The sequence below is a fragment of the Gavialis gangeticus genome, unplaced genomic scaffold (genome assembly GCF_001723915.1).
Source record: "Gavialis gangeticus isolate Ggan-Ray unplaced genomic scaffold, GavGan_comp1, whole genome shotgun sequence".
NCBI lineage: Eukaryota > Metazoa > Chordata > Crocodylia > Gavialidae > Gavialis > Gavialis gangeticus.
In genome coordinates, this window is record NW_017729031.1 from 84,677,191 (window position 1) to 84,690,716 (window position 13,526).

The 13,526-nt window shown below is 46.8% G+C and overlaps 1 protein-coding gene across 9 annotated transcripts in view; it reads right to left on the bottom strand.

Annotated features, from left to right (window-relative positions):
• PCNT (pericentrin) overlaps positions 1-13,512 on the bottom strand; it is a 143,178-nt gene extending 129,666 nt beyond the window's left edge. For all 9 annotated transcript variants that reach the window (XM_019523292.1, XM_019523297.1, XM_019523294.1 and 6 more), the window contains exon 1: positions 13,459-13,512. In XM_019523292.1, the coding sequence (XP_019378837.1) occupies positions 13,459-13,506 (48 nt within the window). In that variant the 5' untranslated portion in view covers positions 13,507-13,512. The remainder of the gene's footprint in view (positions 1-13,458) is intronic.
• Positions 13,513-13,526: the final 14 nt, after the last annotated feature.

Genomic DNA, 13,526 nt, shown 5'->3' on the forward strand with positions numbered 1-13,526 from the left:
TATGACCCCAGCTGACTTCCTGCCCTTTGGGCGGGGGGCTGGACTCGATGATCTTCCGAGGTCCCTTCCAGCCCTAACGTCTATGAAATCTATGCCTGTAGATTGCAGGGTTTAATGCCCAAGCAAGCAAACGAGCAAAGCACATTATCACTTAAATTCACTGAAACCCTGGAGAGTTCAGTAAGGCTTACTCGTTCACCCGGACTGAGATATCTGGATACCAAAAGCACTTACTAACAAACAAGAAGGACAAATGGGTAGCCCCTTAAAATTACACACACACACACACACACACACACTCTCTCTCTCTCTCTCTCTCTCTCTCTTAAGGATAGTCTCTCCAGTAGTGAGGCAAACCAGCCTCGTTGCATTCCAGACCTGTACAGAGACAGAGGCCAAGGGCCTTTCACAGCTTGCATTGTATGCAAGTATTTGCTTTACAAGTGAACGTTTTGTCCCAAGGCCATGGATACCTCATTTTATTTTATGAAAAGGAAGCTGTTGGATAAACACAGTGTCCCCAGTCCTCAAAAAGACTGTTTTGCCATCCGTTGGGCCATGACAGTACTAGGTACTACCCCTTAGCATTTTCTTTGTTTTTGTTACCCCTTAAGCAACTTTGCGGTGGCTCCATACAAATGAGGGATTAAAAGGCACTCATAAACCTGATGATATCTTGCACTGCAACCCTTCTAGTTATGGGTGAAACATTGTCCAGCAAAGGACAACCAAAATACAGACATTTTCCTTGAAGGAATGACACTTTTAGTATGTTTGGTAAGTGTATCAATAGGTCTCCTCAAGGGGGAGAAGGATAAGGAAACATGTGTCCCTTTTAAAAGGATAATCTTGAGCATACGGCCAGAATGACCTGGACATATGCAAGGAAGGCCTTGCACCTATTCACAGCAGGGTTATATAAACAGAAAGAAAGTGGTGAGGGAATATGACAGGCATGTAAAACCTAAACCAGGTTCCAGGTTACAAGCAAAATGGGACTCCAATCACTTTGGCTAGGTACAGACATTTGCGGAAATCAGATCACATTAAAAATGGCCACCCAATCTAACTTAGTTCATCTAAGTACAGACCTTATACTTAGGCTTGCCTAACTAGGGATCCAAGTGTGAACAGTACAGAAGTTCAAGAAAATTAGACCAATCTAAAAATGGCCAATCTGATTTAACTGAACTTGTGTACAGTTCCCAGTACAGTCTTGGGACTGGGAAAGCATAGCCACTGACCCCAGTCCCAAGGCTAGACTTTTCCTACCTGCCCCCAGCACTACATTTAGCCTTGTAAGCCCTTTTCCCCTTCTCCCCACTACCTGCCCTCTGGAAGGAGATGGACAACCCCCCCAGCACCAGCTGGCTCTGCTGCGTTCTGTGCCCACCCCTCCACCAAGCCTGTAAGCTACTCTTAGTGCCAGCTTTACCAGTGTTCACTGGTGCCAGGAGCCAATCAAAGTTGGTCAGGATGGGGAGTATAGGTTCATGGAGGGGGGCAGCAGGGGGAAGAGCTAAAAATAGTCCCAGGGTAGGACAGCGCCCCCAGACCTCCCGGTGGACCCTGTTAGCTCCTCTGATCCTGCCAAACCCTCCCAGTTCCCACCAATCCCCTGCAGGCTTCGCTATCCTCCTTGATCCTCTCTGCAGACCCTGCTTGCCCTCACAACACCCCAACCCTCCCTGCAGGCCCTGCTTGCCCCACCAATCCCCCTCAAGCCCTCACACTAGTTCTCCCAACCTGGATTTCCCTTAGATCAGGTGGCCATTTTTAACTAGATCTAACTTCCCCAAACGTCTGTACTTACCCCCTTTGTTTTGCTGAACTGAGACCTCAAAGTACAAGTTCTACAGACTTGTCTTAAGACTTCTGCTTCCAGAGGACCTCTTAAAAGGGATATACATACTATATGTGCCTTTTTTTCTTCTCCTTGCTTGGGTCCATTTACACAGAGAACATTAAATGCAATGGAATGGGTTTTGCTTCAGCTGAAAGCAGAAATCACATTTCCTTCCCTATCCTTTCCCTCCCTAACTATCACCACCTTCACAGTCCCCATTCAAGCAGGAGAAAAAAATTAATATATACCAATGACTCCTGAACTATATTTGCAATCATCTTGCTGAGGAAAAAAATATTAGTTTAAAAGCTTATTTTCTAAAACACAGTCACACCAGCAAAATGTAGATTTGTAGCTTAGCTAATATAAGAATTGTTATACAAAATATGGAATGTAGAGCTCAGTAGCTGTATTATGCAATGAAACCACTTGTGGATTCTTTGCTTGATGTTCTGGTTCTTTCTGTTCCCAGCAGACTGCCCTGACTGGAGCAGATGTGAGGGTATGAATCGGCTCCGGTATTAGCAAGCCTCTGCATCCAAAATCAGCATTCTGTTAATGGTCACACAAACTGCTCCCTGCATCTCTCCTTGAAAGAGATATTTGTAGAAGCACCTATACAGGTAGAAGTACCTCAAGGAAGTCCAAGAGACTTCTAGGAATGGAAGTTTCCAAAAGCTACATCCATACTCAACTGGCCATATACTTCTTGATCTGCTGTTTGTTCATGAGGTGAGCAAAAAACACCACACACAGAACAAAACAAAAAATAAAAACCCTCACTTCCACCTGTGCCCTGGAAATGTGTTTTTTATCAAAAACAGTAATATCTTCCAAGGATCTCCAACACTACTGATCATAAAAGGTCCCTGATGTTCTATGAGATGCTCTTCTCAATCATGTTGCAAGCAAAAAAGTAAGCAGATTAAACAGGATAAAATACAACGGGTAGGCAACATTTTTATGGCCGGAGTGCCAAAAAACCCACAATGCCTACCTTGTAAGGTGCCAGAGTGCCGGCGCACCCCAAAAACAAAACCGGGGCAGAGGGGGTACATGGCAGGATGCACTGCGTATTTAATACAATTAATAATCATTAATGTTGCTTTTGTTTTTTGGGGGGGGTTTTATTCAAAACCTGATTAACAATAAATAAAACTTCATGAACTGCCTTGTACTTGTGAATTGTTTTTTTCTTGTTAATCATGGTGTGATGAGAAGAGCAGGGAACAGCAGGCACTGGGGGAGTCACTGTGGGCAGGCTGGCCTGGCCAGGCTGCAGCTGGAGAAGAGCTGGTATCAGGCAGGGAGCGGGGGCTGCCCCAGGGCTCCGCTACTTGAGTCACAGCAGGGGTCCAGCAGCACTGGATGTGAGGCCCAGCAGCCTGTGTAGCTCCGTGGGGATGGGGCACAGCCACCCTGCCCACAAAGGGACACTGCCTGGCTGGGGCAGGGCACTGGGCTCAGGGAGCTCCCTACTTGGTCTCTGTGTCATTCGGGTACATAGTGAGTGGAAGCTCCAGCCACAGACTGTTCCCCAGGCTCTGGGAACAGCCACCACAGCCGGTGCTCATGAGCCTGCAGTGCAGCGGCTCTGTGTGCCTGCCCCAGCCCTACACCTTTAGGTGGAGCTGCGGGTGGGCAAGGCCAGGACCCAGGCAGGCTGAGGCAGCTGCAGTCGCTGTTCCCAGGCTCCAGGGGCCTCCCACAGCCAGGCCCTTGCACTGGGGACAGCTCTGCCCTGCCTGCACTGTGCCCAGCGTGCAGGGAGGCCAATCCCAGAGAGGGAAGCCCCCTGAGCCCAGCATCTTGTCCCAGCCAGGCATCATCCTCTCATGCGCAAGGTGGCTGCAGCCCATCCCTGCAGAGCTGTGCAGTCCAGGCCAGGCCCCACCACAGGTGCCACTGGGCACCCCCGCCTGCCTGTCCACCACAACTTGAGCCTGCAGAGCCCAGGAGCAGTCCCCACTTCCTGCCCAGACCCCACCTTCCTAAGGGCCTGACCAGGCTGGCTTGCCCATGGCACCTCCCCACCATGCCACCCAGACCCTGTCCCGACTGCCCAGCCCCAGCACTCGGCACCTCTGTGCTGTGCCGGGTGGGACAGGATGTCTTACTGCCTGAGCAGCTCCCTCCAGGAGCCAGCCAGGCTGGAGGGTGCAGCCTGGGAGCAAGGGGTGGTGGCAGTAGAACACAGACAGCATCCCTGCCTGTGTTCTTGCTGTTCTGCCCCACTGTCTGCTGCAGTGCTGGGACTTGTGGCTGCACAGCCCAGAGCAGCAACTTAAAATAAATAAATAAATAAACAATTTTGGTGTGTGCCTCCTGGCACGCCAGGAAAAATGTCTCCGTGTGCCACTAACACAGGAGTGGGCAATTACTTTGGGGAGAAGGCCACTTACTGAGTTTTGGCAAGCCATCGAGGGCCACATGATACACAGCCAGGGGCAGATAAATATTAATTTTCTAAATTTTTTAGGGGCCCCATGGGCCAGATAGAATGGCTTGATGGGCCGCATCCAGCCCCTGGGCCACATTTTGCCCACCCCTGCACTAATGGCATGCGTACCTGGGTTGTTGATCCCTGGAATACAAGGATGACAAAAGGTTGGGTCCTTGTTTAACACATGCAGTAACATGGGAATATATGTTCTTTCCTTCCCTGGGCAAATACTAACACCACAATGGTACCAAGCTACTTTCTAGAACTCCTGTGAATTAAAACCTCAAGCAGCATGGGAAAAGGAAGGAAACACAGAACATCTTGTGTCTGTTCCTCTGCTGTGCACACATGACAATTTTACTTCACTTAATTAACAATATGTAGTTTTAGACAGACAGCTGACATGTCTGCAATGGCTTCACTGATACTTTCTTCCTTTACACACTGTTGGATTTGTTAATAAATTGGTCTGGTAGCATAATATGCTTGCACGGCAGCACTTAGTAAAGACAAAAAGTGTTGTATCCAAACCTTTTGAAAATCCGTTCATAACATTTGGCAGAGTAGGCTGTCACCTACGAAAGCTTGAGAACCACTGAACTGGTTAGTCCAGTGGATCTTGACCTTTTTAGACTCAAGACACTGGATAGAATTGAGGTACCCCTCAGAAAGTGCCAGCTCTTAATTTTCACTTTTTTGACTGCAGAAAAATAATATGGTATTTTTTCTGATGCAAAAAACTCAGAAAGACCACAACAACAGTTTCACTGAGTTGGTCTCTAATGTCAGCAGTCCTGCCCTGCCTTCCACCTGACTTAAGGTACCATGGCTAACTACCTCTCTCAAACCTTGTAATAAAGATTAAGGTCACATAAAGCCAACTTCAGACACACAAGTGTTCCAACAGTAAATACACTGAAGTGTACACCATAACAGCATGCAAGGTCACATTCCCAAATCACAGCATGACACTTCCTCATTCACGTTACTCTGCAATGCAAGAATGTGGGCACAAAATCCTTTATTTTGCTCGCTTGTCTAACCCCAGCTCCAGTAATGAGGGGCACATGATAAAACTGAATATTTGACACTTCTTGATTTATACAGTGCCAATACGTCTTTCTCTTACATTCAATCTACTACCCAGTCATGGCAGTATTAACTGTATATGCTTCCAAAATTAAAATTATACTGCTATGATATCATTACATCTTAAGTAATTTGAGGATTTGTCTTAGAATCTCATGATACTGACTTTGGTAACTATCTAAACATTCCTTGCAGTACTACTAAACTGATATATTTTTATGCTCCAACCTGATTTTAAATGTATGATTCTAGAGCCTGAATTTCTTTGCTACATTCCCTACAACATCTGAAGAAATCCTTGAGTGTTAGTAAAGGAAATGTTTTCAGAGGTGTTTAAAAACAGAGTAAAACCAGTTGTTTTTCCCTCTGCCACAAGTACACAATGGTGAAAGTATCACCAAACAAAGAAAATTAAATGATGTACAACAAAATCCACTTAAATGCACACCACTGAAATACATAATTCACTTAATTGCATTGCAGGTCCCAATTTGTTCTGTGTTACTTACATTGTCATCTACATAACAATTAACTGCATAAACCACACAAGTGCGTAGCATCTTTCAGCCTTACTGTTAAAAGGACTAGAATTAAGTTACAAAGTAAACTGCACAGAAGTAATGAAGTGGAAGCAGCTGTCATAGGACTGCTATTAGAAGCCTTGAAAATGACAGGAATTAATCAGTTTCACAGCTGCCATCTCCCCTAATTTTCAAGGCTTCTTATAGTTCATTCAGGGATGCTATTAAAAACCTTGCAAATAAAAGAAGCTTTGCACTGTTAATACCCACAGCACTGACAACCCCCTGTACTTAAGTGGCATTGGTTACATTAAGTAAGGCAGTGCATAGTGTTTTTTCAGTCTATGCATTTAAACAGGGTATACTGGACATGCTAAAATAGAAACACATTTGGGAAGAAGAAACGATTTTTTATAGATGATACCTTTTATTTGAGTCTAATAAAAGGTATCATTCACAGAAATCCTTGCTTCTCATGCATTTCCCTGACCATCATGGTTGCATTACTCCAACACTGCCTAAATATTTGGTAAGATCTGTATCAAAATTTTAGATAAACCTTGAGGTCCAAACTTTCTTGAATGGCTAGCTTATCATCCTGCTAGGGGTGATGGTATTTCTCTTCTTCCTTATTATGAAAAAGCTACCCTTTTCCAACTGAACATGCTGGGGTCTGGAGAAGGACAGAATCCCACACACCCATTTTCACTAGTCACAGATAACTCACTCTTTCTTGGTAAAATGGTTCTATGCTATCAGTGACTTCACCTTGCTTAGTGGGCCCCAGGTAGCAAAAAGTAAGCAAAAAAAGTTATTATAGACTGAGAAGCTTGAGAGGGTGCAGAGGAGAGCCACGCGCATGATCCGAGGTCAGGAAAACAGACCTTATGATGAGAGGCTGAGAGCCATGGGGCTCTTCAGCCTGGAAAAGCGCAGGCTCAGGGGTGATCTGTGGCTACCCATAAATTTATCAGGGGTGCTCATCAGGATCTGGGGGAATGTCTGTTCACCAGAGCGCCCCAAAGGATGACAAGATCGAACAGTCACAAACTCAGCTGCAACTGATTCAGGCTGGACATAAGAAAGAACTTCTTCGCTGTCCGAGCCCCCAAGTTTCAGAATAGACTGCTGCCAGAGGCAGTTCAAGCACCCACTTTGAACGCCTTCAAGACACATTGGGATGCTTATCTTGCTGGGATCCAATGATCCCTGCTGACTTCCTGCCCTTGGGGCAGGGGGCTGGACTCAGTGATCCTCCGGGGTCCCTTCCAGCCCAAATGTCTATGAACTCTATGAAATCTATGAAATTTTTAATGAGAATTGCCTATGGGCCTGTATGAAAGACACTACGTATCTACCTCTGCCTGCCATAACTGGGGTCCTGCAGAGTGTTTCTGTGTAGATTAGGAGGATTACAGTAACTATAGTCAGATCATTAGCTACCAAACAGCATACTACTTTTTCCTGTACTTGCCCTAAACTGAGGCCTATCTTGTTCTGTCCTTATGGCATCTGCCTGCTGATTTAGGGATTAGAGATTGTGAACTGCACTACCCTGATGTCCATTTCTAAGAACTCATTTTCCCTAGAATTCATTCAAATCCTATTCACACACAAAAACTCTTGCTTGAAGGATTATCTTGTTTTTAACTCAAGTTGAGTAGAAGGCAAAGTAGATTTGCACCCTACAGACTAACCAAAGTAGACTGACAAATAAACAGATAGGAATCTAGCTAGCAAAAGCTTTTGTGAGCTGAAGCTCACTTCATCAGTGAGCTTGAGCTCTGCTTTCTACATATCCTTTCACAGCATCTGATGAAGTGAGCTCCAGCTCATGAAAGCCTGTGTTATATACCTACTTTGGTCAGTCCATAAGATGCGACTCTATCCTGCCTTCTACTTAACTTCAGACTAACACAGATAACTATGTCCAAGTTGGCCACTCCATCAAAGAAAAACAAGCTAGAAATCAAATTGTTACAACTGATCAGCTGCTAACACAACTGCTCTGTATAGCTCAAGCATTATCTTGCAGTATAGCTACTTTTACTGAAAAGGAGTGTTAACCCAAGTGTGGTGGGCTTGCCAGTAGCAGTCCGGTGCACTGGTTTCAAGGAGGCTCAAGGTGATTAGAGAGGCATTTCCCCTTCCCCACCAATCAGGTGATGGCAGGGGAGAAGCTTGCCTTGCCTCTACCCAGAACAGCTGGACCAAAGAGGGGACTCGTACCTCCTCTCTCTGATTGGTCCATTCACAATCGAGGGGTGGAGCCTCCAAAGAGGATAAAAAGGCACACGGGGACAAGGGACAAAGAAGAGGGCTAAGAAGAGCTGAGCAGCTGCCTCAGAAGCTCCCAGAAAATACCTTGCCAGGCAAAGAGTAGCAAGTGGCTGTGTTCCCAGTCCCACCACGAGGGAGCACAGAAACAGTTCATGGATCGGTGCATGGAGGGTCTGGGAACAGATTAAGACCCCAGAGCTGCACGCAGCAGCCCAGGTCTCCAACCCCGGCATGAGGCTGGGCACCCGGTGCACAGAGGGCCCGGGAGCGGACCAAGACCCCAGAGCTGCACATGGCGGCTCAGGTCTCCAACCCCAGCACAGGCTGGGCACACGTTGTACAGGGTGGTACACAGAGGATCCGAGAATGGACCAAGACCTTGGAGCTGCACATCAGCTCGGGTCTCTAACCCTGGCACAAGGCTAGGCAGGTGGCGTACAGGTCAGTACACGGAGGGTCCAGGAGCAGACCAAGACCCCAGGCACTGTGCCAGGCGGCGCGAGTCTCCAACCCCTTCCCCCTTTGCATGAGGCAGGGGCTAGCGGTGCACAGGGTGAGAAGGGCCACCGGTGCACGAGATGGTGCACAGGGTCAAGAGAGGGCCAAAGGGTGGGAGAACCTTGAACAGTTAAGAACCCCCTGCCAAGGAAGGAGATATCTCGCCAGGAGAAATGAGTGCAGCCTCATCAGGCCCTGGAGAGTCATGAGTTGCCAGGGATTCCCACAGGGGAGGAGGGCCCTCCTACTCAGTGGCAAACAGCTGGGAGGAGACCCCTAAGGGAAAGAGGGGTCTCTGAGGCCCAGCTAGCTGGGTTATTTGAGTGGATCAAGGGGTGCAGTTGGGAAATTAGGGCTCCCATTCCCCCCCATCTCGGGCCGTCCTTCCCCAGGGCGTTGACGTTGCTTTAACGCAGCTTATTGCCTTGTCCGTTCTCCCCTAGACTCTGTGCCTCATATTTTGTGAACAATGCACCTCACATTGTGTGAGCCCTGCATCATATGCTTTGTGAACTTTGCACCCTATAAGAGTATAAGACTACATAACATTTAATGAGACCCCCCATTTTGACTCCCTGATCCCTTATCTGTCTATAGTGTTTGTATAGATATATACTATATATTGCCTATAGTTCTTGTATTATGTGTGTGCGTTAATATTATATTTTTTATATCTTATTAAATTGGTACATAGTTAAGTTTATCCTGTTGTCCTGGCCTTGCTCGATAGGGAAAGGAGGGAAACTGCGCACAGCAGAAAGTTTCACCTCCCACAGCACACCAGCACCTGCTACCATCCCTTCATTTGAAGAGGGGGTACTTATATGAATACCACCCAGGGTTACATAAGTAAACTGAAGAGTAAGACAAACTAAGTTTACTCCACATTCTAACTAGCCAGTCCTTACAATGAAGGCCATGTAAATAAATAACTGTTTTAAGGAAAAAATTGTTTAAATGAACTATACATATCTTCTTTAAAACAGGGAGCTATACTGACCGACACAGAGTGAATGAATGCATGGATATCATTCAGCTGGCCCCATGGGGCCAAATCAGTGGCATGGGGCCAGCCCACAAGCTGAATCTGGCTCACAGGCCCTCCCTGCACTTCCTCCCCCATTCCCAATCCAGTGCCCATGATGCATGCTGCCCTCCTTGCCCCAAGGCACAGTCTTGGACCAGAGAGTGGAGGGCAGAGGATAGGTGCCACATATGGTACAGTCCCAGGCTTTCTGGTCCTGCTGGTCCAGGATCCATGCCACACACAGGACCTCTCCCACTGTCACTGAAGTCACTAGTGATGGCTGCAGAACAACTTACAGAATTAAGGCCCCTATCAGAACTACAAAAATTAGGAATTAATATAGTTTAGGTTCATAAAGGGCAGAATCTGGATAATAAGTTTCATTAAAAGAAAAGTACTAAGATATGGAAGACAAATATGCTATCCAACTTTAGGGAGTAGAGCTATAACAGCCAATCTGATTTTTATGTAGCAATCTTTGAATTTGGGATTGTATAGTGTAACCTTTCAGTCCACAAAAATTAAACATTTGACAGAATTAAACTAAGCCAAACCAAGATACAACACTGACAGCATGCACTGAGCTTTAAAATTCCTATTCTTCTGCAGATGGCAAACAGCAGCTGTACAACAGGTGAGAACTACTGCTTCGTTTGAAACATGAATATCATATTTTTCTTACTATAATCAGATGCTTCACTTTTGGATTATTTAACACTAGGGAGATTACAACAATATTTTGCTACCAGTTTTCTACTGAGTATTACCATATAATCCATTATGAGGTTTGCATCATGAGTTAGAAAGTGATGCTAAGGAACAAGAATGACTATTTTTTTCCCTTTGTAGAAAACAAAAAATATAAAGTCACTAAATATGAACTTTTGTCAAAATAACACCCTCAAATATAACGTTAAAACTGTAATATTACAACTTCACATTTCAGCTGGTTAAGGTGCTACAATCACACTGCATCAAATATGCTAACATTAGACCAGTTTCAGGTTACAAACTACATGGGAAGACAGCCCATATTACACAAATGCCAAATTCAGCAACTTATCCAATTGATCATGCTATCTCCCTGTATTATTACAAGATTATGCCATTTTCCTACCTAGAAACCAGACAGTCGATGAAACAAAAATACTAGATATACATGGTACATCATATCCAATACATTTTACACTACCAAAACTGATATAATGAAAGTACAGTAGTACTTCTTCTACAGTTACCTTACATTAACAGCATAGTCCACTGACATGCCAACTAGGTAAGTGCATAATTCACTTAACATCATAACACAAAGCCAGTTCCAGTTTTTACTTATCGCTTACATTGCAAAAAATGTTGATTATCTGCATATTAGGTAAGCGTATAAACCAGTGGCACTCAACCTTTTGGCCCTATAGGCCAGATGAGTTGCAAAGAGTCACCACTGTGCACCCAGCTCAGACCCCATGCTGCCCCTCCTCAGCAGGATCAGGCTCCTCAGCAGGATCATGTACCCAATTTAGCATGCAGAGCCATAGCCCACAGGATTCACCAGGGACCACTTTTGGATCAGGGCCCAGCCATGCCCCCTTCCTCCCATTGGGGCCTGGCCACAACCCCTCCCCCTGCTTAGGGCTGGGCCTCACTCCCTTCCTTCTATGTGGCCAGGTTGGGGCCTGGCCATGCCCCCTTCTCTTTCCATGGGGCTGGGTCAAGCTCCTTCCTTTCCATTATGGGGCTGCATTGGGGCCACCCTGCCCTGCTTTGCATGACCAGGTGGTTTCCACCATGCCTAACTGGGGCACTGGACTGGGAACACCAGCTGGATCCCACCCATGGACAGACTGGCACTGCCAGTCCGGCCAGCTGGCATAAAAGGCTGGGTACAACTAGTATAAACCATTTGAGTGCACAGCAGCTTTCAACCTCACTTAACTGTACTCCAGGTAAAGCGCACTAGAAAAAGTGAAAAGAATGAAGCTGTCAAAGGACTGCTGTTGGAAGACTTGAAAATGACTGGGAGCTCATCTGCTTCATGCCTACCTCCCCTCATGTACAAGGCCTCTAGTAGTCACTGCTGGGCTATTAGAAATCTTGAAAAGAGACAGCTAGGCAGTTTTGAGGCTGCTAATACTGCATCTCTGACTGGGCAGCATGCTTAACATGCATTCATCATATACATTGCATATAGTGCACATTCTGTGCGAGGGCAGGCAGAACCATGCTAAAACCCTATACTTACACAGACTAAGTACAGTGTACTAACAATATGCTCAGCAAGGTACAAGACAGAGAAGACAGTACAAGTGAGAAAGTGAATACTTTCAGGTATTGATACTGAAAATGTATGTGCACAGGTGGATCCCTGAACACTACAGGACTATACATTTCCACAGGTTAATGACAGTCTGAAGTGTTTGCCATATCAGAACTTACAAATGTAATAACAGATAACTGGGAAAATTTTTCATCATTCTGTGCACTCAAGTATCAAGCGTCCCCCTACTCAATGGGGGAAATGAGTACAGGCAACCCCCGCTCAACGCTGTTTCACTTAACACTATTTTGTTATAACACTTATTGTACATTGATACCCAATTCCACTTAGCACTCAGCAAGTCTCATTATAATGCTCACTGGCATCATACAGCTGGCAGCAGGGAAAATTGGTTTCGCTTAATGCTATTCCACTTAACACTTTTTGGGAGGGGGGGGGAACCGATTAAGAGCGCTAAGTGGGGTTTACCTGTATCTCTACAATGACTGATATACCCCCCCAGCGTTTATCAGTCACCAAAGCAGCACACTACGCAACTCATATGTTGGCAGTTGGACCACTACTTCTAAGCTGGAACTCACTGCCAGTCACAACTCAGTCTGACTTCTCAATACTTTGGTGAAAAGAAATAGTTATTTGCTAACATAGATAGTACAGAACCTCCACGACAGATTGAAATGTTAAAACCACAGCAGCAGATTGCAAGTCAAGGGAATCGGCTGAGGTTTTGAAGGAACAGAAGTTCCACCCCCAGAGCAGAAGGCTCCCCAGGGCAGGTACTGCCGGCACTCCCAGGGGAAATCCAGCGTGAAGGGCACACGGACACACACGCTTATTTTCACACATATACACACACCCCTATTTTGAAACGCACACAATTTTCACACACACACACCACCTATTTTGACCTAGTGGCACCTACCGCAGTGGGTTTGGCACCTACCCAAGCAACATTTAGCTGAGACCGGCCTGGCTTAATCCCCACAGTCTCCAAATCGTTTTTCCACCCTTCCCAGCTGTCCTATTTATAGAAGACTGAAAGCCGACCAGCATAAATAGCCAGTGCTGTGCACGGGGACTCCCCTCAGCTTCCTGCATCTAATGCATGGGTTGCACCCTGCACTCCTGGCCTGGCCCCACGGCAGGGGGGTGGGCTCAGAGCTGGAAGCTGTGACCAGGGGCACCGGCCCTCTGCCCCTGTCCTGCACGGGAGCTTTGGTTGTTCACACCTCTCCGAGGGGGGCTCCTGCCCCAGGCCGCGCGCCAGCCACTTGGGGCAGGAAACCCCCGCCGTTTAAAAGGGTAAACTGAGGCACAGACACCCCCCAACACGCGCGGTCCCTCAGCTTCTCCGCTGCAGATCCAGGAAGGGAACCCAGGCGTCCGGTGCACCCCCCCGCCGTGGCTCCGCCGAAGCTGGGGAAAGAACGTAGGAGTCCGAGCTCCACATGCCCCCGCGGGCCGGCGCTGCGCGCCCACCTTGGCTCTGCCGGCCTCCAGCTTCCTCCGTCGGTCCTTGTCCTCCATCGCGGGGGGGGGGGGGGGGG